The sequence below is a fragment of the Chlamydotis macqueenii genome, chromosome Z (assembly GCF_036417535.1).
Source record: "Chlamydotis macqueenii isolate bChlMac1 chromosome Z, bChlMac1.mat, whole genome shotgun sequence".
In the NCBI taxonomy this organism is placed as follows: domain Eukaryota; kingdom Metazoa; phylum Chordata; class Aves; order Otidiformes; family Otididae; genus Chlamydotis; species Chlamydotis macqueenii.
In genome coordinates this window covers 27,189,979-27,215,478 of record NC_141593.1, presented here as the reverse complement: position 1 = coordinate 27,215,478, position 25,500 = coordinate 27,189,979, and the positions used below count along the sequence as shown (strand labels likewise).

The 25,500-nt window shown below is 42.2% G+C and overlaps 1 protein-coding gene across 6 annotated transcripts in view; it reads left to right on the top strand.

The window, feature by feature from the left end:
* LOC104480395 (zinc-regulated GTPase metalloprotein activator 1A) overlaps window positions 1-9,308 on the top strand; it is a 29,594-nt gene extending 20,286 nt beyond the window's left edge. For 4 of the 6 annotated variants that reach the window (XM_086771002.1, XM_086771003.1, XM_086771001.1 and 1 more), the window contains 4 exons: window positions 4,977-5,045; window positions 5,977-6,042; window positions 7,850-7,979; window positions 8,690-9,308. In XM_086771002.1, coding sequence (XP_086627128.1) covers window positions 4,977-5,045; window positions 5,977-6,042; window positions 7,850-7,979; window positions 8,690-8,763 — 339 coding nt within the window. In that variant the 3' untranslated portion in view covers window positions 8,764-9,308. Of the gene's footprint in view, window positions 1-4,976; window positions 5,046-5,976; window positions 6,043-7,833; window positions 7,980-8,689 lie in introns of those variants that run through there. The other 2 variants (XR_015261476.1, XM_086771005.1) reach the window with 2 other exon arrangements.
* The last annotated feature ends 16,192 nt before the right edge of the window (window positions 9,309-25,500 follow it).

The following is a 25,500-nucleotide window of genomic DNA, read 5'->3' as shown; positions in this document are numbered from 1 at the left end:
CTATAATTGGAATCGTAGAATCAGAGAATGGTTAGAGTTGGAAGGGACCTTCAAAGGTCATCTAGTCCAACCTCCCTGCAAAGAGTAGGGACATCCCCGACTAGATCAGGTTGCTCAGAGTCTCATCCAGCCTGGCCTTGAATGTGTCCAGAGATGGGGCCTCCACCACCTTTCTGGGCAACCTGTTCCAGTGTTCTACAACCTGCATTGTAAAACATTTTTTCCTAATATCCAATCTAAATCTACCTCCCTCTATTTTAAAATCATTAGCCCTCGTCCTATCGCAACAGGCCCCCCTGAACAGCCTTTCCCCATCTTTCTTGTGGGCCCCCTTGAGGTGCTGGAAGACCGCTCTAAGGTCTCCCCGGAGCCTCCTCTTCTCCAGGCTGAATCAGAATCTTAAGTTCATAGTTTTTTGTTCAGTTAAAATTTGTATTAATCTTAAATATATTCAGTTGTAACAGTCTGAATAGATTCCTAAATTAGAAAAGAAGTTAAATAGAAGCCTTCCTGAATGTTACAAGAGTTAGAGCATGCTTGTATTGTTAGGGAAATTACTGTTGGTTTTGTAGTGTGGAACCATTTAACCAGGACAAAACAGTGAGAATTTATTCTTACCCATCCCTGTTCAGTTCAGCACCCACAGTTTTAAGACTGGTGTTGACACAGGAGGCATAACTGAGAGCAGAACACTTCTCACAGTAGGCTGCAAGTCCTTGCTGGGTAATAAAGCATGCTTATTATCTTCATGTGGAAGGTCAACAGAAGCAATACTTCACTATGCTTGGTGCATAGCAAACTTTTGTCTGTCTTATTTTGAAGCTGCTTGAAGTATTAGCTCTTGGTTATTTTGGTGGGTTTACTAAGTCATTAGATAAAGAGATTTGCTGTTTGTTGCATATATTTCATCTTTAGTTCCAAAAGGAGTGTGCCGGGCACAAGTATAAATTAGGAGAGGTGTGGCTAGAGAGCAGCCCTGCAAAAAGGGATCTGGGGGTGCTGGTTGACAGGAGGATCAACAGGAGTCAGCAGTGAGCCCTGGCAGCCTAGATGGCAAACTGCACCCTGGGTGCATCAAACACAGCATAGTCAGCTGCTCAAAAGGGGTGACTGTCCCGCTGTATCCAGCGTTGCTGCGGCTGCACCTCAAGTACTGCGTGCAGTTCTGGGCCCTGCAGTTGAAGAAGGATGTGAAGGTCCTTGAATGTGTCCAGAAGAGGACAACAAAGCTGATGAAAGGGCTGGAAGGCGTCTCCTGTGAGGAGTGGCTGAGGACTCTGGGTTTGTCTAGTTTGGAGAAAAGGAGGCGAAGGGGCGACCTTATTGCTCTCTACAGCTTCCTGAGGAGGGGAAATGGAGAGGGAGGTGCTGATCTCTTCTCCCTGGTACCCAGTGATAGGACACATGGGAATGGTTCAAAGCTGTGCCATGGGAGGTGTAGACAGGACATTAGGAAACATTTCTTTACTGAGAGGGTGGTCACACCCTGGAACAGGCTTCCTAGAGAGGTGGTCGAAGCCCCAAGCCTGTCAGTGTTTAAGAGGCATTTGGACAATGCCCTCAATAACATGCTTTAATTTCTGGTCAGCCCTGAAGTGGTCAGGCAGTTGGACTAGATGATTGTTGTAGGTTCCTTACAACTGAAATAGTCTTGTCTTTTCTGCTTTCTTTTTCTTAAGTTAGACTAGTCATCTGAAAGCAGTAATCATTTGAAATAATTTTGTTGTACAAAAAGTAATTCTTTGTATGTTCTTCTATGCCACTGAGAGGTTATTGTGTCAAAAATAAGTTTAAGACACATTATTTCCTTTACTTTGTAATAAACTGTTAATTTTAAACTACACTTACTATTATGGAATAAAACAACTTCAGACATGTTTATTTTCATAATCTATTCCTGCATAGTCTGTTTATAAAAAGCTTGTCATAACAGGAAAGTACAGATAGGTGAAAAAATATGTCAATTAATTTTTGTCTGATAGAATTGTGATGAAGATCAGAAATTGTGACAAAGAATTTATGTGCCAAGAAAATAGCATTCTTAAGCGTATTTGGAAGATTGAGCTTACTAGCCTAGAAGAATTTAAATTCTTAGGCTTTCTTTGAGAACAAACATCAGCTACAGCAGAGAATTACACGGTAGAAGCTGGTGGCATGAAACTGTTCAAAGTATTGCGTATGCCCTTTAAGGGCACACCCAAACAGAACCAGAAAGTATAGCATAATACAGCAAATTAGAGCAGAACAGAAGTGGAGAATTTTTTTTTTAATTTTACATGGTTATATAGTTGCTTTTTATGAGGCTACATTATTGTCGTAGTTCAGCCCCAATCAGGACCAGACTACGCAGTCTCTCTCTCACTCCCCCCACCCTCCGAGAGAACAGGGAGAGAAAATATAAGGAAAAACGGCTCAAGGTTTGAGATAAGGACAGGGAGAAATCCTTAAAGTTACCATCACGGGCAAAACAGACTCGACTTGGGGAAAACTATTCATTTATTACCACAAACAGCAGGATAATGAGACAGAGAACAAGATAACCTCCATCCACCCCTCCCTCTTCCCAAGCTTAACATTATCTCTACTACCTTCCCCTCCTGAGCGGCACAGAGGGGAAGAGGGAATGGGGGTTGTGGTCAGTTCATCACATGTTGTTTCATGCCGCTGCTTCATGGTTGGGGGAAGAACTCCTGACATTCCTCCCCTGCTCCGTTGTGGGGTCCCACCCCTACGCCACAGTCCTTCGTGGAACTGCTCCGGCGTGGGTCATCTCTCCCACGGGTGCAGTCCCTCTAGAACAGCTGTCCCAGCGGGCTCTCCACGGGCCACAGCTGCCTTCAGGCCTCCACCTCCCCCGGTACGGGGTCCTTCATGGGCTCCAAGTGGATCTCTGCCCCTCCGTGGACCTCCATGGGCTGCAGGGGGACAACCTGCTCCACCATGGTCGTCACCACAGGCTGCAGGGGAACCTTGGCCAGGAGCCGCATTACTCCTCCCCCTCCTTCTGAACTGACCTTGGCATCTGCAGCCGTTCCTCACAACAGGCTGGTAGATGTCTCTCAGGATCTTTTTACATCTTATTCACTTCTCATCTCCTCTCCACTTCTTGCAGCCGGGCTGGACCGAGTTGGGCCCAGTTGGCCGCCTGGCGAGAGGCCAGAGGGTGAGGCCTGCAAGGCCCATGAGGCCTGCGCCTCCCCCTCTGTGCCTCTGCCCCCCGCTCAGCTTCATCACATCTTCTGTTCTCTCTTTTTTTTCTGTTTTCCCCTTCTTAAATACGTTATCACAGAGGCGTTATCACGGGACATTCTGCTACCAATCGGCTCGGCCTTGGCCAGCAGCAGGTCCGCCCTAGGCCTTGCCAAGTCCCCTGAACAAAGGGGAGCGACTTCTAGCAGTTTCCTACAGAAGCTACCACCTTAGGCCCCCCCTCACTAAACAAAACCACGACATTCCACCCCTCGCCTCTGTGAATTATGTATTTAAGAATTCTAATTAAAATACGCACACATCAACAGAAAAGAAAAAGAATTCCCTGCACCAAGAATCAAAATAATATCCTCAAAACACCAACAGTGAATATACCATACAATTTACACACAATTCACCACTTATCCCTTCACCAAAATCAGAACATAAATTTCCCCTAATCATTTTGCTCTTTTGTCAAGTTCAATCCCTGTTTTGCCCGTTACTGCTCCCAATTAAACTCAATCCTTATCTCAGATTCCTCAAGCCCCACGTTGGGCGCCAAAATAACTGTCGTAGTTCAGCCCTGATCAGGACCAGACTACGCAGTCTCTCTCTCGCTCCCCCCACCCTCCGAGAGAACAGGGAGAGAAAATATAAGGAAAAACGGCTCGAGGTTTGAGATAAGGACAGGGAAAAGTCCTTAAAGTTACCATCACGGGCAAAACAGACTCGACTTGGGGAAAACTATTCATTTATTACTACAAACAGCAGGATAATGAGACAGAGAACAAGATAACCTCCATCCACCCCTGCCTCTTCCCAAGCTTAACATTATCTCTACTACCTTCCCCTCCCGAGCGGCACAGGGGGGAAGAGGGAATGGGGGTTGTGGTCAGTTCGTCACATGTTGTTTCACGCCGCTGCTTCATGGTTGGGGGAAGAACTCCTCACATTCCTCCCCTGCTCCGTTGTGGGGTCCCACCCCTACGCCACAGTCCTTTTTGGAACTGCTCCGGCGTGGGTCATCTCTCCCACGGGTGCAGTCCCTCTAGAACAGCTGTCCCAGCGGGCCCTCCACGGGCCACAGCTGCCTTCAGGCATCCACCTCCCCCGGTACGGGGTCCTTCACGGGCTCCAAGTGGATCTCTGCCCCTCCGTGGACCTCCATGGGCTGCAGGGGGACAACCTGCTCCACCATGGTCGTCACCACAGGCTGCAGGGGAACCTTGGCCAGGAGCCGCATTACTCCTCCCCCTCCTTCTGAACTGACCTTGGCGTCTGCAGCCGTTCCTCACAACAGTCTGGTAGATGTCTCTCAGGATCTTTTTACATCTTATTCACTTCTCATCTCCTCTCCACTTCTTGCAGCCGGGCTGGACCGAGTCAGGCCCAGTTGGCCGCCTGGCGAGAGGCCAGAGGGTGAGGCCTGCAAGGCCCATAGGCCTGCGCCTCCCCCTCTGTGCCTCTGCCCCCAGCTCAGCTTCTTCACATCTTCTCTCTTTTCTTCCTGTTTTCCCCTTCTTAAATACGTTATCGCAGAGGCATTATCACGGAACATTCTGCTACCAATCGGCTCGGCCTTGGCCAGCAGCAGGTCCGCCCTAGGCCTTGCCAAGTCCCCTGAACAAAGGGGAGCGACTTCTAGCAGTTTCCTACAGAAGCTACCACCTTAGGCTCCCCCTCACTAAACAAAACCACGACAATTATAAAGAACACTTCTTGAAATTAATGTAATTAAATGTTTATTCAATTTGGTAATAATAAGTGGGTCTTTCAATTTGCAGGGTATAATTACAGTAACATTTGAAGTTCCAGGAAATATAAAAGAAGAAAACTTAAATCTCTTTATTCAGGTAAGTAATTGTCGTGGTTTAACTCCAGTCAGCAGTTGACTGCCACACAGCTGCTCGCTCCCCCTTCCCAGCAGGACAGGGGGGAGAATCAAGAAGAAAGGAAAATTCAAGGGTTGAGATTAAGACAGTTTACTAGGACAGCAGAGGAAGATGATAATAATAATAAAATATAGGGATACTAAAGTAGAGAAAATGAAAAATGCACAATTTCTCACTGCCTGACAACGTGGTGACTGATACAGCACGTCCTGAGCAGTGATCACAGAACGAAACCCAAAATGATTCTGAACAACCCCAAGCAGTGAGGGGGAGAGAGAGAGAGAGAGAACTGCCCATGGCCAGACCCCACATATACTGAACATGGTGTTTATGGTATAGAATACTTTCTTTGGCCAGTTTGGGTCAACTGTACTGGCTGTACCCCTCCCAGCTTCTTGTACCTGCCCATTATTGAAACCTGGGAAGCTGAAAAAAGTCCTTGGTCTCTTTAGCAACAAGTAATAACATCAGCATATTATCAACATTCTTCACATACCAAATCCTATACTAAATCCAGAACACAGCAGCTACTGAGAAGAAAATTAGAATCATAGAATCATAAAATAGTTCGGGTTGGAAGGGACATTTAAAGGTCATCTAGTCCACCGCCCCTGCAAGGAGCAGGGACATCTTCAACCAGATCAGGTTGCTCAGAGCCCTGTCCAACCTGGCCTTGAATGTTTCAGGGATGGGGCATCCACCACCTCTCTAGGCAACCTGTTCCAGTGTTCTACCACCTTCATTTAAAAAAAAAAAATTCCTAATACTTAATGTGAATCTAGCTCCATCCCAGACAAAATTAGGATAGTAATACATCACTGTCAACTGAAAAGTCAGTGTGGCTTTTTATGGAAAATCATCCCATGCCACGCTGTTTTTTTCCTTTTCATAGGATCTTCTGTGGGAGAAGAATGTGAAAGATAAGACTGGACACACCATGGATGTCATAAGACTGAAGGTTAGTCAGAAATTACCCAATTCTTTGTTTTGTGCTTTTCCTTTTTTACACCTTAAAAACTGCAGTGTGCTGTCAGTTACAGACCTGTCAAAGGCGCTACTGGATCACTGTAGCAGAGCATACAAAACGGAGAATAGTGATTTGTCATTATTCCATGTAGAGACAGTTTGTTATCTGCTGACTGGTGGAACAACTCAAAAGGAGATGGTTGACAGAGAAGCAAACATTGATCCTACTTGTTCCGAATTGAGAGGGAAGATGTGCAGTCTCAGACATCAGTGGCAGAGTTAATAATCAGGACATAGTTAAATCACTTTCTCATTTTTCACCTCCATTGCTTTGAAAGGTTCCATCCATCTCACATAAATGTCTCCTTATCTAGGGATGCAACTACGGAGTGCTATCCGTAGTTGTTGCTATAATATGCAGAAGTTGAATTTGGCATAACATAGCAGTGCAGTACTAGTTGTGGTCTACACTTAAAACTTTTTATAGTACTGTCAGACTGTAGTTCTAAACATGCAGCCCATAAATACTCATCTTCATAAGAACTTTGTATGTTTTTCAGTTGCATGGTTTTGAGAAGAGTATAGGTGACAATTTAGGATATGTTTTCATTTTCCTTATACTAAGCAGACAAGTAAATCATTAAAAAATTAATCAAGTCTGTCTTTTTGTAGGCTGTAAGAAATACAAGAAAATACCCTCTGGTTTGTTTTCTGAGAACACTTACATGTCATGGATAGCAACATTAATTATTTTCATTTAATTGGAAGAAGAGTTGTATTCTTGCTCTTTCAGCAACAAAACAAGAATGTCCTTGTCTTTCTCTTCCTGACAAATAGAAGAAAATAGCCTCTGATGCATTTTCAGCTGTCTGAAAGCAGTAGTGCTATGCACAAGTACATTTTTGTTGTATTGAGTGTTGGAATCGAAGTAATTCTGTAGGAGATCTGAGGCCTGTAATAACCTGTGTGCTGGTCCTCAGTCAGAGATAAATATAGCTAAGCAAATGAACCCCAGGTAATTATAGAATAGGTTACAAAGTTTGTTGCTTTTATATTTTTATCCTACCTGCAGTCATAATCCTTTCAGCAGTGATAGTCATAGAATTGCAACTACCATGTCAAATGCAGACCTTTTTTTCCATGAAATATTTTAAACTTTTTCTTTAGGGAAGTACAAGACATGTTTTACAGAATGTGTTCCACTAGAATATTTTATAAAGTTTTATATGAAGTGATGAAAACTCTTAATAATGTGACTCTTGGTGTGTGAGGTAACGGGCTCAATCTGACAGTAACCCCCCCTAATTCTGTTGCTAGTCGTTTTACCTCACAGATGTTTGTTCTTTCTCCAGTATTCAAAGATTCTGTTTCGGAATAGTGAAAATGCTGAGAATGACAGCTTAATCGGAATAATCTGAAATTAAACATTTTTGCTCATTTTACATCATCTTTGATAGGCAGTCAGTCTTTCATAGAGAGATTCATAATAAACTATCTATACATTCAAATTGACACAGTAGCAGACAACATTTTATTTTTGCTCCAGATTGCTAGATACTGACCAAATGAGGAACAGAAGGCAGAGTATGGGAAAGTCTAGTTATTCGTCTTTTAAAAAATAAGGTGTGAGAATGAATGAGTAGAAGTGATCATACTACATGGTTATTTTGACTAACTGGTACATAGTTGCCAGGAATATTTTTCCCTGCTTGGCTTAGTTTCAAAGGTTTTTTTCACCTCTTAGATATTTCATTTTTAAAGGTTTGTTTATATATCCTAACAGTTATTTTTCTGATAAGGGACTGGTATCTATTCAAGGCAAATCTCATCAGGTGATAGTCCAAGGTGTTCATGAGCTCTATGACCTGGAAGAAACTGCAGTAGCCTGGAAGGAAGATGAAAAGAGAACAAATAGATTGGTCCTAATAGGTAAGAGGAAATAATGTATCTCCTCATTTGACTTAAAGAAGCTGTTCTCTCAGCATGCAGTCCTGTGACTTGTCCAGAGAAAAGCAACCAGCCTAAACTGGTCAGAATAATAGCAGTGAGTATGTTCAGTGTAACCTTCAAAGGTTTATCCATTAAGACCTCCAGCAGTGTTATATTCCGTCTGAAGGGAATATACACTATCCCTTTTAGTAAAATAAAAATAATTTAAAATACCCAACAAACCTAAGTATTCATTAATTACACTGGCATATTTAATCTTATTTAAAAAATGCATAATTATCAATATGGTGATGGGAATGGTTTGAATGTTTGATGAAATATTCAGTAACTGTAAGGAAGGTTATTATAGCCATTAAAATGTATAAAATCTGGGGTTTTTTTTCTGAAAAGCTTGTAATACTGAGGTTGTACATTTATTTCCTGCATGTTACTCTCTGCTTTGCAAAGTGTTTGTATTACCAAAGCCCCCACATTTTTCCTCATTTCCCTTACTTGTACAGCTTGAAGTCTGATGTTGCCTGTAAAATCTAAGGTTATCTTGTTACCTGCAGCTTAATTTTAATACTGCTCTGTTTTCACTCCTTGGTATAATAAACATTTTATTTGTTGAGAAGACTTTCGGGTTGCTACTTGCTTGCATTTTTTAATACACTGTAAAATATAATTGGCTAATTTATTTCTCTTTACAGGCAGGAACTTGGATAAGGAGACCATCAAAAAAGTATTCATAGCCACTGTGAGAGAGAACCAAGGAAACAGTTGACTTCAAACTACAAAAAACATGAAATGCCTGCTTAACTCTGCAAGATTTTTATGACAGAAAAGACTGAATGATGTGCAGTACAGTAGTTTCTTTTTCCTCTTGCAGTTTACGCAACAGTTAAACCCTGAAGTCCTCCTCAGCACACCTACTGTCAACCTGAGTTAGTTGGAGATGTCCCTGCTCCTTGCAGGGAGGTTGGACTAGATGAGCTGTAAAGGTCCCTTCCAACCCAAAGCATTCTATGATACAATATATGATACTAGCTCTTACAGTCTACAACAAACACAAAGAATTATACCATTTTGGATTTGGCTTAAGTTATGTCAGTAACATCAGTTACCTGGGGAGAAATGCAGATGGGCAGAAGAGTTGTTTATGCTGTACATGAAGTATTACAGTAGGGATATGGTAAACATGTTTGAAGCCTAGTGCTTTCTTCAGCTAACTCTCTTTTACTACTGGAAATAAAATAACAGGTTATTGCCAGTGATGTAATCACAGTGAAAAGTATTTAGTGATTACTATTAAACTGTCTTCCATCTCTTCCCACTTGTTTTGTGATTTTTTTGAATGTATACATCCATCCCAGGTACTGCTAAAGCTGTTCTATAAATGAAACTAAAAATATGTAGATAGCAGAGGCTCAAGACCACTTGGAATATATACTTTCTGCGTGGTAGCTATGAATGCAGCGTTCAGTCACATAGCTGAAGTGCTGACAGATCTTCTAGGCCATGCCTCTGCCAGTTCAGGATTTGGGGGACTGGAGGCAGCACATTTTCACTGTGTTATCTAGACTGCCCTGCGTGATTTGTTACGGGGTTCTCTACACTGTATTTGGGTGCTATCTCGGATACTTAGTTTGGATACTTATCTCTGTGCTCATTACTTTTACAATTTAGAGTTGAACTTCTTCCCCTGTACCTTCTCTAGTAGTCATCGTTCACTGCATAGCTTTAGAGGGGTATGTTGACTACAGCTGGGTGAGTGCAAAATGAGTGCAAGAAGATAAGGTGGAATTAAATGTTCCAAAAGATAATTCTAGGATATGCAGCGGATGTTCTGAAGGATGAACTCTTAGCTGCAGCGCTACATGGATGCTTGCTGATGTGTCTGGATACATAGAAATTTGGTTTTGGTACTAGTGATGTGTCAATTGCAACATACCTAACATTTGCTTTAGAATACACGTTGCATCAAACTAGAAAAAAAAATGAAAGAAAGGAGGCCATTCTCTTATCGGCCATCTTAAAAAAAAATCTTCTTGCTTCTAATAAAAAATTGAGTTTGGAGTTTGTTTCTAAAAAGCTGAGGAAAGAGACATTGTTAATCTTTCATGGCCAGGAGCTAGTGTCTTATTTGATTAATACATGAAGTCATGTCCAATAAGATAGAGCTCTTCAGTCTCTCAGTGGATACATTAGCAGACTGACTTCGTCACATCATAAGTAGTTTTAGATAGCTTGAACAAGTTTCCAGAAATTAACTATTCCTGTAAACTAAAGCAAGGTAAAAAGAAAGAACAATTATCTTACAATGTTGCTTTCTGTTTAGCAGAGGATTAGTGGCATTTGAGGGAGATGAGTATATTGTTGAGTGACATTGTGACAGTTTCCCTTGGTATTTGCATTTCTTCATTTTGAAAACTAACACATTCTCACACTGATGCATGTTTTGGATTGCATAAATGACCCTTACTCCTGCATGAAAATTAGTGAAGTGATTGCCATCGGTGTTATGGATTGAGTTACAAACATCACGTAAATACAAAATTGTGGATAATACATTTGTATTTGTTGCTTATACTTCCATTCTTCGTAGAGAAGATGATCAAATACCTTTTATCTTACAAATGCTTCATATAATTGAAGAACTTTATTACCTTTAGAAACATTAATCTCTGAAGTGCCCAACTGATAATTCATTTTCCATTGGAAAAAAATGTTCAGAGATTTAATAACAGCTTTAACCATGAGTCATAGGCTTACATACTCACTGTCATATTTTAGATGCTTATTTTTTGTATTTACTCACCAACCACAGACTCTAAAATTCCCACTACGACTGTCAATATAGGGGGTTTTTTTTTTGTTGCTGTTATCGGGGCATCTCTGCAGCTGGGAATCTTCTGTATTGCTCATTTTGCTATTACTCATTCTTCCTGTGTAGGACTTTCCCCACACTGCTTGCAGTGGTAGTGTCAGAGAAGCTTTAGTGCACAGCATTGTCTCTCCTTGTCTCTGTTAACTGCCTGCATATTTCCAGGAAGGCCCTGGGACAGAACAAGCAGCTCCAGGGCAGGGTCAAGATGCCCACTCTGCCTTGTTCTCCTGTTCACACGCAATAACACTGGTAACACAGCCAAGAACTGTTATCCTCGTCTCCCAGGAAGATTGCAGTTTTCTTTTTTTTTGGATATTTATTTAGCTGACTCTCTCTGGTCTGTTCTTGTACGTCCAGCCTGGGGCACTAAGTCTTGTTTTTGTATCATGCCAAAATGAAAAGAGTAACAAAGGTAAATGACAGAGGCTGACAAAAAGCTGCCCTTAGTGAACTGATTGTGGGATGCTTTTGGTATTTATGTAACATGGTTATATCAAGGGTGCCTTCCTTCAAGGAACTGAAATGGAGTTAAAGTGAGATTGTGCAGGAGGCCAGGGGTCAGAGGCAGGCACCACTCAGCCCTGTCCTGAGGTGGTGATGGCAATGGATGGTGGGGTGGCTGAGGGATGCTTGAGGAGGGGAAGGAAGGGTCTGGGGAAGAAGTTGCACCTTTTCATGAGGAGATGGTGGCTGTCATGGCTGCAGGGCAGCCATCCATGACTGGGCCTGCCTCCAAGCCAAAATAACTCTCAGCATAACGATGCTTCACTCCTCCCTTCCAAGACACGCTAAGTACTAGGTACGTGCTTAGCATCAATGTCATCAACAAAAATAATGCATTTTCTTCCCTAGCAGAGGCAGAGAAGGAGTTTCCTAGAGGCAAACAGCAATGCTTTTATCACCTCTGTGCCTTCCCAAACATCAAACGTCTACAGAAATCACCTTTCCACAACAGCATTTTCTCCACTGTATTCTACTTTCCATATTTTCATAGGCTCTGTAAAACTTGAATATAAACAACAGGAATTATCTCCCTTCTTGCACTAACCATCGTGACATTTGCTTATATCACCTGTCATGTTTAATCTTCAGGAATTACCAAGGGAGATAGGTGAGGTTTAATTTTTCTGTTTTATTATGCCTTTTAAATTTCAAGCAGTTCTGAATTTGCTAGATTTTCACTAGATTCTTACTTTCTAATCCTTAGGTAAAATGACCTACCTCCCCACCCTCACACCGCACTGGGGTCCCAGCCACCCACTGTCCCTATGAGCCGCCCTGCTCCTCCGCCACCCTTATCAGCCCGGCTGCTGTGCAGAGCCCACAGCAACGGCATCCTTCCCTCCACCTAGGGTGCTTCCCCTGCTACTGGGAGCGCTGGCCTGAGCAGCATGTGTCATTTCTTCTTCCTCCCTCTCAGATCCACTTAAGCATCATTTTTGTCTGTTTGCTACCATGCTTTGCTCTTCCTTCACTGCTCTGCAGCTCTACATTGCATCCCAATTTGCTACATATATTTACAAATGTTAGATACCATGTGTTTGTTCTCTTTATTTTACCCTTAACTCCAGTTTTATCCAGGACCAGGTCTGTGTTGTTTTTAACTGACCATGGGTGAATTGTTACGTGGTCTCCATTGCTAGGCCTGTGCCCCATCTCTTATCACCCCATGCCTGTACTCCTCTACACCACATCCTTGTCTCTTCTTCTCAAGGCCACAGATACCATATCAGGCATGTCTTTCTCTATGCTGCATCATTATGTTTTAGCCATAAATATCTCATTCTGTGCAGAATGGCAGCTTGTTTCTGCTAGCTATGAAAAGATATGGCTGTAACATACAAAGATAAAAAAGTTAAATTAGCAATAGACACCTGGTCACTTAGACAAACTGCTGTTGCAGGTAAATCAAACACCACCAAGCTGTGAGCAGGCCAAGAAAAGACCAGCCAGAGCAGGTGTGACAAACCTCAGCCCTGCAGTGCCATCCTGCAGCATGACTCGGTGACACTCCCATCCCAGTGCCCTGCATGCACTCCTTGCACTAATAGCTGTGTGTGAACAGTTGCTGCTCGTCTCCTGGAGATGGCCATCTTGCCTGCAGAGGGGCTCCGGCCAGTGCTGCCTAAACCATACCGGTGTCAGGTCAAACCAGTTAGGTCAGGTTGTCCTGAACATCGGGCTGGTCTGACACTGCACTGAAGAAGACCATGTTTGCATTGACTGATGAGAGCATTGACCTCAGCTGATGAACAGTCATACATGACTGGAAAAGATAATCTTTGCAGCCGTGCCAGTCAAAAGGGGTGGTCTATGTTACAGTAGTCTAATTCACTATAACAGCACAATTCTCTTAGTGACATTGTCAGCTGGTGTGATCTTTAAAACCAGCTTGTCTTCTGTAGCCTCTTTGTCAGAGGAGAGCACAAAACAATTATCAGACTTCTCAAAAGGAACATGGGAAAGTTGATTAAAATTCTTTTTTTTTTCTGCTGGTGCTAAAATATTCGTTGGAAAATTGTTCAATTTGCCAAAGAAATAGGAACTTTTGCCCCTTGAGAAAGTGGAGGTTGCTGTTTTCTGTTTTTTTTTTCTGCTAGGACCTAGGATGAATTCACAGCTCTAGAAGTAACCTTTGACTATCAGAATCACCCAAAAGCTTGTGCTTTTTATATTTAGTTTGCTTTTCCCTTCTAATGCTATGCTTTTTTTTTTGTCTCTATCTTTTGTCAGTTATTGTAGTCACAGCTGTGAAAAACTTTTCACAGATCAAAGTGTTCTTAGTCTAGCAAGAGAGGTCACAACCAGAGCTGAAGACAACAACTGGATCTAGACACATTCAGAGCAGTGGAAAGCTGAAGTTTTCTTCTAGATATTTAAGTATCTGAAGCAACCTGGAGTCTCAGCTACGTGAGATCATAAGTCAAAGTAAGATTTCCTTCTAGAACACGCTTTGTGGTTCATATTCCTCGGTTTTTCATTCCTGGAGTTACGGATGAAATATGATGGGTTGTTTTACTGCAACATGCAAGAAAATCAGATCAGATATCACACAGTTGTGGGTTTTGGCCCCAAGAACCTATGACTTTTATTTTTTTCTTACCAAACTTTTTCCTGTCAAGTCAGTAATTTAAAAAATGAATTCACAGGGCTGATTCTATATTTTTACTACAAATATAATAAAATAAATCTGAAACAGAAATGTTGGCATGTTGATGTAGTGTATCAAAGTAGTGTTCTCCATTGTGTCTATGGTCATCTATTCCATTGCAGCACAACGATTTTTTTAGATACGAAATCCATGACTAATTTTATTGTGAAAAAACGTTACTCACAGTAGCCGATTGAGGAAAGCATTGCAAAATTAAACCACCAATGTTCCCACAGTGGTCAGGTAACTCCACATTTTCCTGCAAGAGAAGAAAACTTGGACATAAGACTTGCAGGTCTTGGGCACAATGCAAGCCCAAGTTATGGCTGATCTACTGCCATAGGTTGTGATTAAACTTGCAATTTGGTGTCCACTGCATGACCCTTGTTTCACAACAGAAAAGAAGTGCAGGATGCTGCCCCACCATTTACTTCAGGCAAAACGCTGAAGGTCTGATTTCACTTTCCCAAAGGATTTTGGGATTCTTTCAATTTTTTTTTTTTGTCACCATGTACATGTCCTATGGATATGCTCCCAGACTGCACTACAGCACAGATATTTTCCCAGTGTTTCCCCTGTACAGCTGCACAGTATTTTCTTTGTGCTGCCTCAGGGGAAATGGCTTGCTGGTTAAAATTGTCAGGAGTGGGTACACAGAGCTTGATTCCCCCCTCTCCAGTGACTAGTCCAGGGCAGCAGCCCTGCCCGCACTGCCAGCAGCACTGGCTCAGAGGGAGCCCAGCCAAGATTTACAGAGAGCGGTGGCACAGCAACCCTCTTCACCTTGCCCTTCTTCCTGCCATCATTCCTGTTCATTTCCTGTAGTGTAAATGCGTGGTTGAGAGGACAGGCCTCATCAATCGGTAAGTAAAAATTTAATGCTCTAGGGTGCTGGATGCTTCAGAATGTTTTTTTTTCCAGTTCCACACCACTCTTTTTTTTTCCCAGCAGATTGCACAGGGGTCTCGCAGGAATACAAACACCCAGCATATGTGACTCCAAAACCTGCAGGACCCAGGTAATGCCCACAAACCTTTTTTTTTTTTTTTTTTTTTTTTTCAAATCAGAAGGTGCCAGAATATTTTTTATCTTTCTTGAAACAGATCCTGCCAGTGTTCCACCCTCCTGTCCATTGAGTACCTAAAACCAGCTTGGCCAACTATTTCCTTATCTAGACGTCTGATTCATATATCAACTGTATATTGCGAAACAGTTACCTCAGGTGGGAGGATGGTGGATTACTGTAGTTTAGCTAAGGGCAACGCTGGGGCTGTGTTTAAAACCTTGGGACAGGCAGTTAAAGGTGTATTATATTGCACCCTAGCTAAAAGCAAACTTTGTTTTATCTTGCTTTTGTATCGTGATCACAAGGAACATATGTTTTATATCTGGCACTCTGATACATGGAAAAGCATGTCAATTTATTGTATTGACTGTATCTATGATGCTGGCAACAGAGGCAGGAGAAAGGCCAGGTTTTATGTATCAACCTCGATAATCAATAGGTTTTTTTAACAGGCCATCGTAGGCTGTTATATGGTGATTTTTTTTTTTTTTCTATAATACCCCATTGCTCTGTTTGATTAATTCTGTCACAGATTTGTAGCAACAGCAAGCAGCGTATAATGAGGAATATTAACAGATAATATTAACCATTAGGCAGAGGTGGGGCTATTTCTGGTATGTTTGTAGGCGTAATCGTGTGCAATTTGTCTTTCCTCCAACAGGAGGACTACCGATTTCCTATTTACCCAGCTGTCTACCCAAGATTGGTCCTTTCAGAGCACCTACTCCCAGAACAGTCATTTTACCCAGTAACATGGAGGCGTACGCTCCCCGCCACATTGCGGAACAGCAATTTAGCCTGCACAGCTGAGTGTTAATTGCACTGGTTTCTGCGAAAGGCCCTCATCCTTCAGTCCCCCGCTCCCCTCCACTCCACTCCTGGGTGTCTCCCAGGGCTGTCTCAGCATTTTGCTCTGCAGACCACACATCACCACCTTGCTGGCCCGATATCTAGGTATTTCGACCCAAGGCAGCCATGCCGGTCAGGCGCTTGGCCCGGATATGCAAGGGACGGCACGTGGCAGGGAAAAGAAAGCGCCTGCACATTTTCTGTGCTTATTTAAAACAGATTCGTAGACTTTCTAAACATAAAAATGTGCAACAGCTTTATTAAGTCTTTAAGTCGTGTAGTGGGAGCACCTCTCCTATGAAGGCAGGCTGAGAGAGTTGGGGCTGTTCAGCCTGGAGAAGAGGAGGCTCCGGGGAGATCTTATAGCAGCCTCCCAGTACCTAAAGGGGGCCTACAGGAAAGATGGGGAGGAACCCTTTAGCAGGGCCTGTTGTGATAGGATGAGGGGTAATGGTTTTAAAATATAAGGAAGCAGATTCTGACCTGATAAAAGGAATATTTTTTTTCCAGTGAGGGTGGTGGAACGCTGGAACAGGTTGCCCAGAGAGGTGGTGGATGCCCCATCCCCGGAAACATTGAAGGCCAGGTTGAACACGGGTCTAAGCAACCTGATTTCATTGGAGATGTCCCACACTGCTGGCTCATGTTCAGCTGAGAGAAAATTTTATGGCCTAAAGCGATCCCTGTACTCTTCCTGAATTGCCTGCCCCTTCTTCCAAAAGTGGTAAACTCTCCTTTTTTTTTTTTTTTTTCCTGAGTCCCATGGCAAAAGCTCCCTGTTCAGACAGGCCAGTCATCTTCCCTGTTGGTTTGTCTTATGGTCCATGGGGACAGCCTGCTCCTGTGCCTTTAAGACTTCCTCCTTGAAGAACGTCCAGACTTCCTGGACCCCTTTGCCCTTCAGAACTGCCTCCCAAGGGACTCTCTCAACCAGTGTCCTAAGTAGGCCAAAGTCTGCCCTCCAGAAGTCCATGGTAGTGGTTTTGCTGACCCCTCTTCTTTCTTCACCAAGAATTGAGAATTCTGTGGTCACTAAGCCCTAGACAGCCTCCAACTGCCACATCTCCCACCAATCCTTCTCTGTCTGTAAACAGCAGGTCAAGCGAGGCACTTCCCCAGCTAAGCTCACTTACCAGTTGTGTCAGGAAGTTATCTTCCGTAAGCTCCAGGAGCCTCCTAGATCGTTTCCTCTCTGCTGTGTTTTATTTCCAGCAGACATCTGTTAAGTTGAAGTCCCACATGAGAACAAGGGATAGTGATTGTGAGACTTCTGCCAACTGCTTGTAGAATGTCTCATCTGCCTCTTCATCCTGGTTGGCTGGTCTGTAACAGACTCTCAGCAGGATATCTGCCTTGTTGGCCTTCCCCATCATCCTTACCCATAAGCACTCAACTCATCGTCATCATTGAGCTCTATATAATCGAAACACTCCGTAACATACAGAGCCTCTTCTTCCTTGCCTAACCCTTCTGAAGAGCTTATAGCCATCCATTGCAGCACTCCAGTCATAAGAGTCATCCCACAATGTTTCTGTGATGGCAACTAAGTCATAGTCGCCCATGCTATGTGCATTGGTGTAGATGCCTTTAAACTGGGCTATCGATTTCACCCCCAACATTGGCATGCCAGCCCAGACTCATCTCTAAAGAGCCTGGTTATATCCCCTTCCCTCTTCTAACCTAAGTTAGGTTTAAAGCTCTCTCAATGAGCTCCGCCAACTCATGAGCGAGAACTCTTTTCCCCCATTGAGACAGCTGAACTCCATCTGTCGCCAGCAGGCCTGGTGCCATGTAAACCTCCCCGTGCCAAAAAACCCCAAAATTCCACCAATGGCATCAGCCTCTGAGCCATATGTTAATCAGTTCAGTTTTCCTGTTCCTTTCAGTGTTCTTCCCTGCCACTGATGGGATTGAGGAAAATGCCACCTGTGCTCCTGATCCTTCAACCAATCGCCCCAGTGCCCTGAAGTCCCTTTCGATCGCTTTTGGACTTCTCTCTGCAACCTCGTCACTGCCAACCTGCACAACCAATAGTGGGTAATGATCAGGGGGCTGTACCAGACCAGGGAGTTCCTAGTAATGTCTCTAACCTCAGCCCTTTTGTGGCAGTTCCTTCCCTAATACAAAGAAAGGTGAGTTAGCTGAAGTGAAGTCTCGTTTACTCTGGGATTTGAACTTTGGTATTATCCATTTAAGGTTGCTTGTATTTTGAGAAACCCTGATGCCTTCACTGATACATTTGCTATCAACGTATTGAGGGTTATCTGAACAAAGACTGTAAAATGGCATTAAAACTGTTTTTTACAGAAGGACCCAGTCATAATCACAGAATCAAAGAACAGTTTGGATTGGAAGAAACCTTGAAAGGTCATCCAGTTCAAGCCCCTTGCATTGAGCAGGGACATCTCCAATTCGATCAGGTTGCTCATAAATAGCCTGAATAAACAAAACTTCTTAATAGTATTTTTTTTTTTATTTCCTTCTCTGTAAAAATTCTGCTGCTTGTTCCTGAAAACATCCGTGTGGGATCAGCATCTGCCTTAGAAGAACTGAAGGAAGGTGAGTAAGAATAAAAACCAACACAGTTTCTGGAGCTCTAGTTTGCAAACAAGAACATAAGAAAGCCTAATACTTCAGAGGACAATTCTTCAAATTTAGGACATGCTGCTTGGGCTGAAACGAATAATTTACAGCCCAGTAAGTGAATGTTACTCAATGAAGAACTCTACTGTTGTCTCCAGGGGAAACGGAATTTGTTTCCAAACGCAGATTTATCGCAGCTCCTCCCTGAACTCAGAATTTCTTTGCCTGTTCTCGCCTTCTAGTAATTGAGCCTCTCTCAGGAACGAAAATGACACCGAAAAACGAGTATTTGCTGTCATCTAGTGGTAACATTTATTTTAGCAACTGTTTGTGCTTCGCTCTGAAACAATAACGTTTTCCTTTTCTCCTAGAAAATTCTATATCTGATTTTGGTTTTATGCTTTTTTTTTTTTTTCCCTGGTATCAAAGGAGAGCATTTATGAAGTATTAAAGTCTGTGTCCTTTTACTGATGGTTCATTCTAAAATCATAATGAGATTTTTTTTTTTCCTGCCCAGTGCTTCTAAAACTAAGATAATTCTGATTTCATTTTTTTTTTGATGAAGGACTTTGCTGACATCATTGCAAGACTGCATGAAGACATCAAAGGTGCCTGAAAAGAGAAGATTTAGCTTTCCACCCCAAGAGGGATAGCTTTAATAATCTTCAAGCACAGAGGAGGGAATGTTATCTTTACAGTTAATTTTTTTTCCACAGGTGTTCTTGGTGCTATAGGATGGATAGTGATGCATGAAATCTCCAGGTATCACTCACATCTTATAACATGTCATGCATGGTGTGCTGAGTTACAGCTGCTATTGCTCAGTTTAGTTCTGTAATATCAGTAAAGCTGCATCCATTTATACTCCCTGAAGAACTGTCAAATAAGGTGCCCCTGCTTTGCATCATTCAAAGGCAGTTACGCTGACAGCTGTTAGATGCTCTGGACAGGACTGTCCAATAATGTGACAGAAAATCAGGAAAACCCGAGATGCTTCATTCTGCCCAAGGCTTGGCGTGCATGAAAAGATGCATATAGCACTGCTTGGAAAAGGTAGGATGGATGAGAAATGAGGCTATGCCATAATACACCCTTGATTAAGAGATAACACTAAGAAAAAGTGATGTGAGGTCTGCAAAGACTCACTTCCAAGTTTATGTGAACCTTTTTCTAACTACCTGTGTTATAACAACGTGCATTATAAAGGAAAAAGTTAAATGTCCTAAGTTTTCAAGTATGCTTGCAGCCCTTTCCATGTGAATGTGATCTTTGGAAGGCTGGAAGTCAACCTTGTAAACTTTGGACCAAGAAAACCTCAGAAAAATTATTTAGTGTTAAGGCAGGGATAGCTTCGACACTAGAGCAAAGCTAAAATAAGATCCAGAGACCCCAGTAAACTGCCACTTTGACAGGGTGTTTGCTGGTTAGTCATGTGGCCATGGGAGAGGGTGGAAGGGAAGTGGCATCACTGGCACAATTTGATTCTAAGTAAAATCTGCCAGTGGCATCACTGGCACAATCTGATTCAAAGTAAAACCTGACAGGCAAAGACCTTACAAAAGTAAGTGCAACCAGCACTCTCGGTAAAAGGGGTAGGTAGACACAACCCTCCACTTTTGTGCAAGGGGAGCCTCCTGGGAAAAATAATTTGTAATGCTAGAATAAGGAAATAAAGCAGCATGCTATTTCTCTAAAAGCACTGTGGTCTAACTATGATAGGGTTGTTCAAGCCAGCTCCATGACAGATTCATTTCTGCAGCAGTGGGCTCCAAGACCACAACCCAAATGTGGACTGCAGGTATAAGCAGATACATTAACTCAGTGTCTTTGGACATCTTAAGGAAATGCCCTACTTAACACCTGCAATAGATGCTTTATTTTATCTTTTTTCTATCACAACTGCCAAGTACAGCTACACTCACTTTCCAGAGTACATCAAATTTTTGTTCCACTTACACTTTCACGGAATCTAAATAAGAAAATCTGAAGTTACCCTGGATTTATCCGAGGCCAGATGACAGGTCGGGCCAGACCAGCAGTAGAAGACGCACCAAAAGCGAAAGGCTCGTTCCTTTCACCACAAGTTCCCAATGACATCCACCCAAACGGATATCCCTAATCAAGTGCCCTTCCTGGCTTTCTGGTCCTGAGAACTGAGAGCGAACTTCTCGGAGACGAGCCAGAGGGTGGGGCGTGTTACGGAAAGAAAAAAATAAGCCAGACTTTTTTTTTTCCCTGCGGCCAGACGTGCCCACAGAAGGAGGCGCTGCTCGACCACCTTCCGCTGGTGACACCAGCACTCGAGTGGGGAGGTCCCAGTCAGAAACCAGGACTCCTGAGGCTGCTGTCCTGAAATTATACCTTTGGCTCGTTTCGTCTGATTTTTTTTTTTTTTTTTTATTGGACCTTAAAGTCAATGGTTCTTTCTGGGTTATTTTTATCCGTTTAAAGTACTGCTTTTATGTATATCTAACCTCACTGGTGGCCAAAGAAACAATCAATCAGAGCCGCCTGAACGTGGAGAGGTGGTCTAGCAGACATAGTATACTCCTGTAAGAATTTTTTTCTTCTTTTCATCAGCTCTAGTCAGACTATAACATAAGTTTCCTGGCAAATCAACTTGTCAGCTAGAATTTAGAGGATGCATGCTGAAAAATTACCTGACCCTTGAGGGAACTCTTAAAAAAAGAGAAAAACCGCAAGGGGTTTGTCCAGTAGTATTCCCCCAAATGGCAGGGCCAGAAACAGCAGGCAGTGAAGGGTGAACTTAACAATGTCTTTTTCAATGGGTGCAAACACAAACAAAGGAAAAGTTTAAGCAACTAAGGAAAGGGATCAAAACCATGATATTGACACTTATTAAGGAATTGCTGGAATTGTGTCTGTGGCCCTTTCTTAAAACAGTGCTTTTTAATCCCTAGGTCTCAGAGTGCTTTCTAAGAGGCCAAAGAGCTTTATTGGTGAACTAAGGGCCTTAAATCTATTGTGACTTCCCCAAAAACTCAGACAGAAAACCAATATTAAAATATTTTCCTTCCCCCACCCCCCAGCATTCCAAGGAGCTGTTTTCCATGCTGCCTTCTTCTTCCACTTCTGTTGTATTCCTGAATAGTTTTAGTCTTGAGTCCTTGTCACAGACACTGTGACGCTGAACATGGGTAATGCGGGTTTGCTTTTCCTACCTTGATCTATTGCTGTAGAAGCTGGTATATATGAAACAAGGGATCCCTGTACCAAACAAGCATCTTCCTTCAGATGTGTTTATCATCAGAAAGGATGTTGGGAGAACATTTCCTACTCTGCATTTTTAAACTTTGTATATGCTTTGACTTAATGTTAAAAATCCCAGGCTTTTAAAAAGCATGGACAGTAGATCTGTACTATAAATTCAGTCTCTGCTTCATGTACCAATCTGTTAGTATAGCAAGAAAAATAGCATTTTTCTCTATTACCTTTACTACCTAGGATCCCTGGGGCTGGTAGATAGATAGCCAGGATACATTTGAGAACATATGTTTCACTTCTGTATTATCACTGCCTGGCTCCCAGGATCAAACCACTGTGAGTCAGCTGATATTTTAATTTTACTTAGTAATCCCACCACTGAAAAGGATAAATGTACACAGACAACGAGCTAGCTTGTAAGGAGTGGACTTTAGACCATGAAGTAATTTGTCTGCCAGGATTCTACAGTGCACAAGTGGGAGACCGTGTGGAAGAGGCCATTCCGTTGGCATTATCTGTAAGGCGTATTTTGTCACGTTTATAGAACATGATGTCATCTGAGCCTGGAAGGTCTAGTCTTGTGTCACTCTCACTGGACGTGAGTACCTATTTCTTGCACCTCTGAAAATCAGACCCGAAATCCACAGTTCTGCTGCAGTAGGACCAATTTGTAGGTTGTGTTTTATTCTTTGCATATCATGTGCCGTAATGCCAATTGTATGGATAAAGTTTCCACTCTTAACTCATGACATAATTGGTATATAGCCATAAATGGAAGCGTAAGGCTTCCACAGTCTATATGGAGTAAGCTCCTGCTAAATCAGGCCTTGACAACACGCTGCTTACTTGGCAGTACAAACAGCTTCTTAAACAGAACACATCCATCTCCATCACACAGTCTCGCAAGACTGTGGTGACTGCACATTTAATTTTACATATAGTGGGATTAATTAACTCGCTTATTTGCAGTTACAAAAAAAGCATGAATCCCTTGATAGTGGGCAAAACTAAGGGTGTGGAAGCATCCTTTCACATTCAGCACTTCCACACAGAGATTGTGTTGAACTCAGAGAATCTGTCACTTCCTGAGCAGGAATCTAATCAGATAACTACAAAATGTCAATATTAGAGAATGTTAGTATTTTAGATGGCTTAAATATGTTTCCAGATTTTGTGAAAAACTCACATGAGATGTGCATCAGGCATCTTTGGCTTTTTTTGGATTGCACCTCTGCTACATTCATTCTGGGCATTAACTGCATTGAAGCTTACTTAAGGAGTAGCAGGACGGAATCGTACTGCGGAGTCTCCTCTCTGACTGCCTTCTCCTCCTACAGCGAGAAGACCATTAGACTGCGTAGCTCTTTCCTGTCCCTAGCCTTTCCCTTCCCCAGCCCCCTATCATAGCTCTTTCCGCTCTTGAACCCTGTTACTTACCAGTCTGTACTTAATCAAATGACAACAAGAAACATTGCATGTTTCAATCATTCTATCCTGAACTTTCTGGTATTAATTTATTTTTAATTCCCACACAGGAAAAAAAAATAATCTCACATCTGTATATAAATCCCAACACAAACTCAAATGAAAAATATAGACTTTATTCTCAGAAGATGCCCGGTGAAGATGTCCTAACTCCTAATACTGGTGGCCAGTGTGTGCCCAAAGCATTGTACACACTTTACAGCTTTTTTGAATGATTGAATTTAGCAGCTGTTAAGCAAGGGTTACTGAACAATACCATGAAAAACTTGAATCAGATATTACTTACAGCTTTTCTATCAATGCAGCATTTATTCCACCCCTTGTTGCCCCCTGTGCCAATCCAGACAGGCTGCCTAACAAGAAGCTGTAATTTGTGCAGAAGCATATCCACTATATCCTGCTTTTCAGACATCCAGTGAAAGCTGTTTCACAGCAGTGCCTGTTTTGGTTTACATGGCAATTTAGCAAACCTAGTATGTGGAGTAAGATTTCAACACATCTGTTTTTATTTCCCTTAATCCACAAGGACAGGGTAGCAGATAATGGCTGCAAGCAAGCTGTGTAAGTGAGCAGAATGGTGCTCTCGCTGGTGAGGTGACATAGACTGAAAAGCATTGCACACCCTCTTCCAGGACCAGAGAAGGGGCTTGCTTCGACTCCCAGGAATTACATTTTGTTTCCTCTCCCGTGCTGGTGAGTCACATTCCAAGCTGCTGTTAAGGCGATAAGAGAATTAAAGTGTCAGCTGCTTCCCCTGCTCGTTCTAGTCCTGGCAGCGGAGGCCAGACCAACAACAGAACTGCTGAACTAACCGTGGCAGGACTACAGCAGGGACAATGACATTTGCTTGGGTCCATGTTCAGATTCTGCTTCTTCCCCACAAGAAGAAGGGCAAGAACCATCGTGTCATGGATCTGTTGTTCATACCCTTGCATAACACCTTGTGGCCGAGCACTCAGTGCGCCTGCCTGGGTGCTTCTATGGAATCACTTACTGAAAACAAGACTGACGGGACTGGGCTGTCAGTAACACTGGAAAATGAAAAATTGCTAGTGATTCTAAGACATCCAAAGCACTAATTTGAGTAGGCATATCATTAAGAGTTTTTAAGTGGATGTTTATCTTGATTTTCTCTGCTATCCACAACACTATTTGAATAACCTTTCTGCAGCTGAGTCTTTGGGCATTTTGGGGGATGCTCTTTTTACAAAAGTTGCTTTACCTGTTAGTTTAACGATTGTTGATCTTCTGCTCTCCCTTCCTCACTCTCTTCCTTCCTTCCCCTAATCTGATGGATAGTAACAGGCAATTTTGTAAGTCAGACCTGATTTATACAATGTCAAACGATGTTGTACAACGTCAGCAACGTTATACAACGAGTTGCTGACATAGCAGTAAATCAGTTGTCAATTATGAGAATTATGTTTTCAGGGAATTTTTCCTGTTTGGGCTTTGTAAATCTACTTGCATGTAAGTTTGTGTGAAAATGTTCCTTAGAACAATTGCCCTGTTTCACAGTAATTAGAGACTTAGAGCTGTAGTGAAATATAGCCTTTTCTGGTGATTAAGCATAATTTCCAGAAAACAACCTCACTGAGTTGTAGCATCCACCAGATCATAAATACTACTTCTCAATAAAGCTCTGCTAAAGGGAACTAATTTTCCTGTAATATATAAAATAAAATACATAGAAGAGCATAAAATACACTTCTTGTTTATAGCAACGCTTACATAGAAAGGCTTTCATTTCTGAACTGAAACAAAAGCAGATCAAGTCAGTCTTGACATTTTTACAATGTTTTAAAATTTCAATTTTATTTTCTCTTTTAATTTTTGAACTCCTCAGTAATTTATATTTTGAAAAAAAAAGTCATTGCAAGTTAAAGAAAACAAAATATTCACAAGTAGGAAATGCCTAAATTGGAAGCACTGGATTTAAAAATTGGTTTTGTTTTTATTAGGAAAACAATATATAAATTGAAATTAGCCATTTAATTTGAGTAGCTTTGATGAGCCAACATTTTACTTTTAGAACTTTTTGGCAAAGTGCTTTTTTTCAATAGCTCAGCTAAAAAATCTTCATCTTCGAATAACATGACTGTATGCCATTCTTCTCATGATAACTGCACTATAACAGCAATTGGAAAATCCAATTCAGTGGCTGAATGAGAATCTGAACTGAAAAATATGGCATGGGGAACGGCTGAAATTATTTTGAGTGTCCACATTTCTATCACAAACACTTATTGTATGAAACAATTATAAACATATGTTT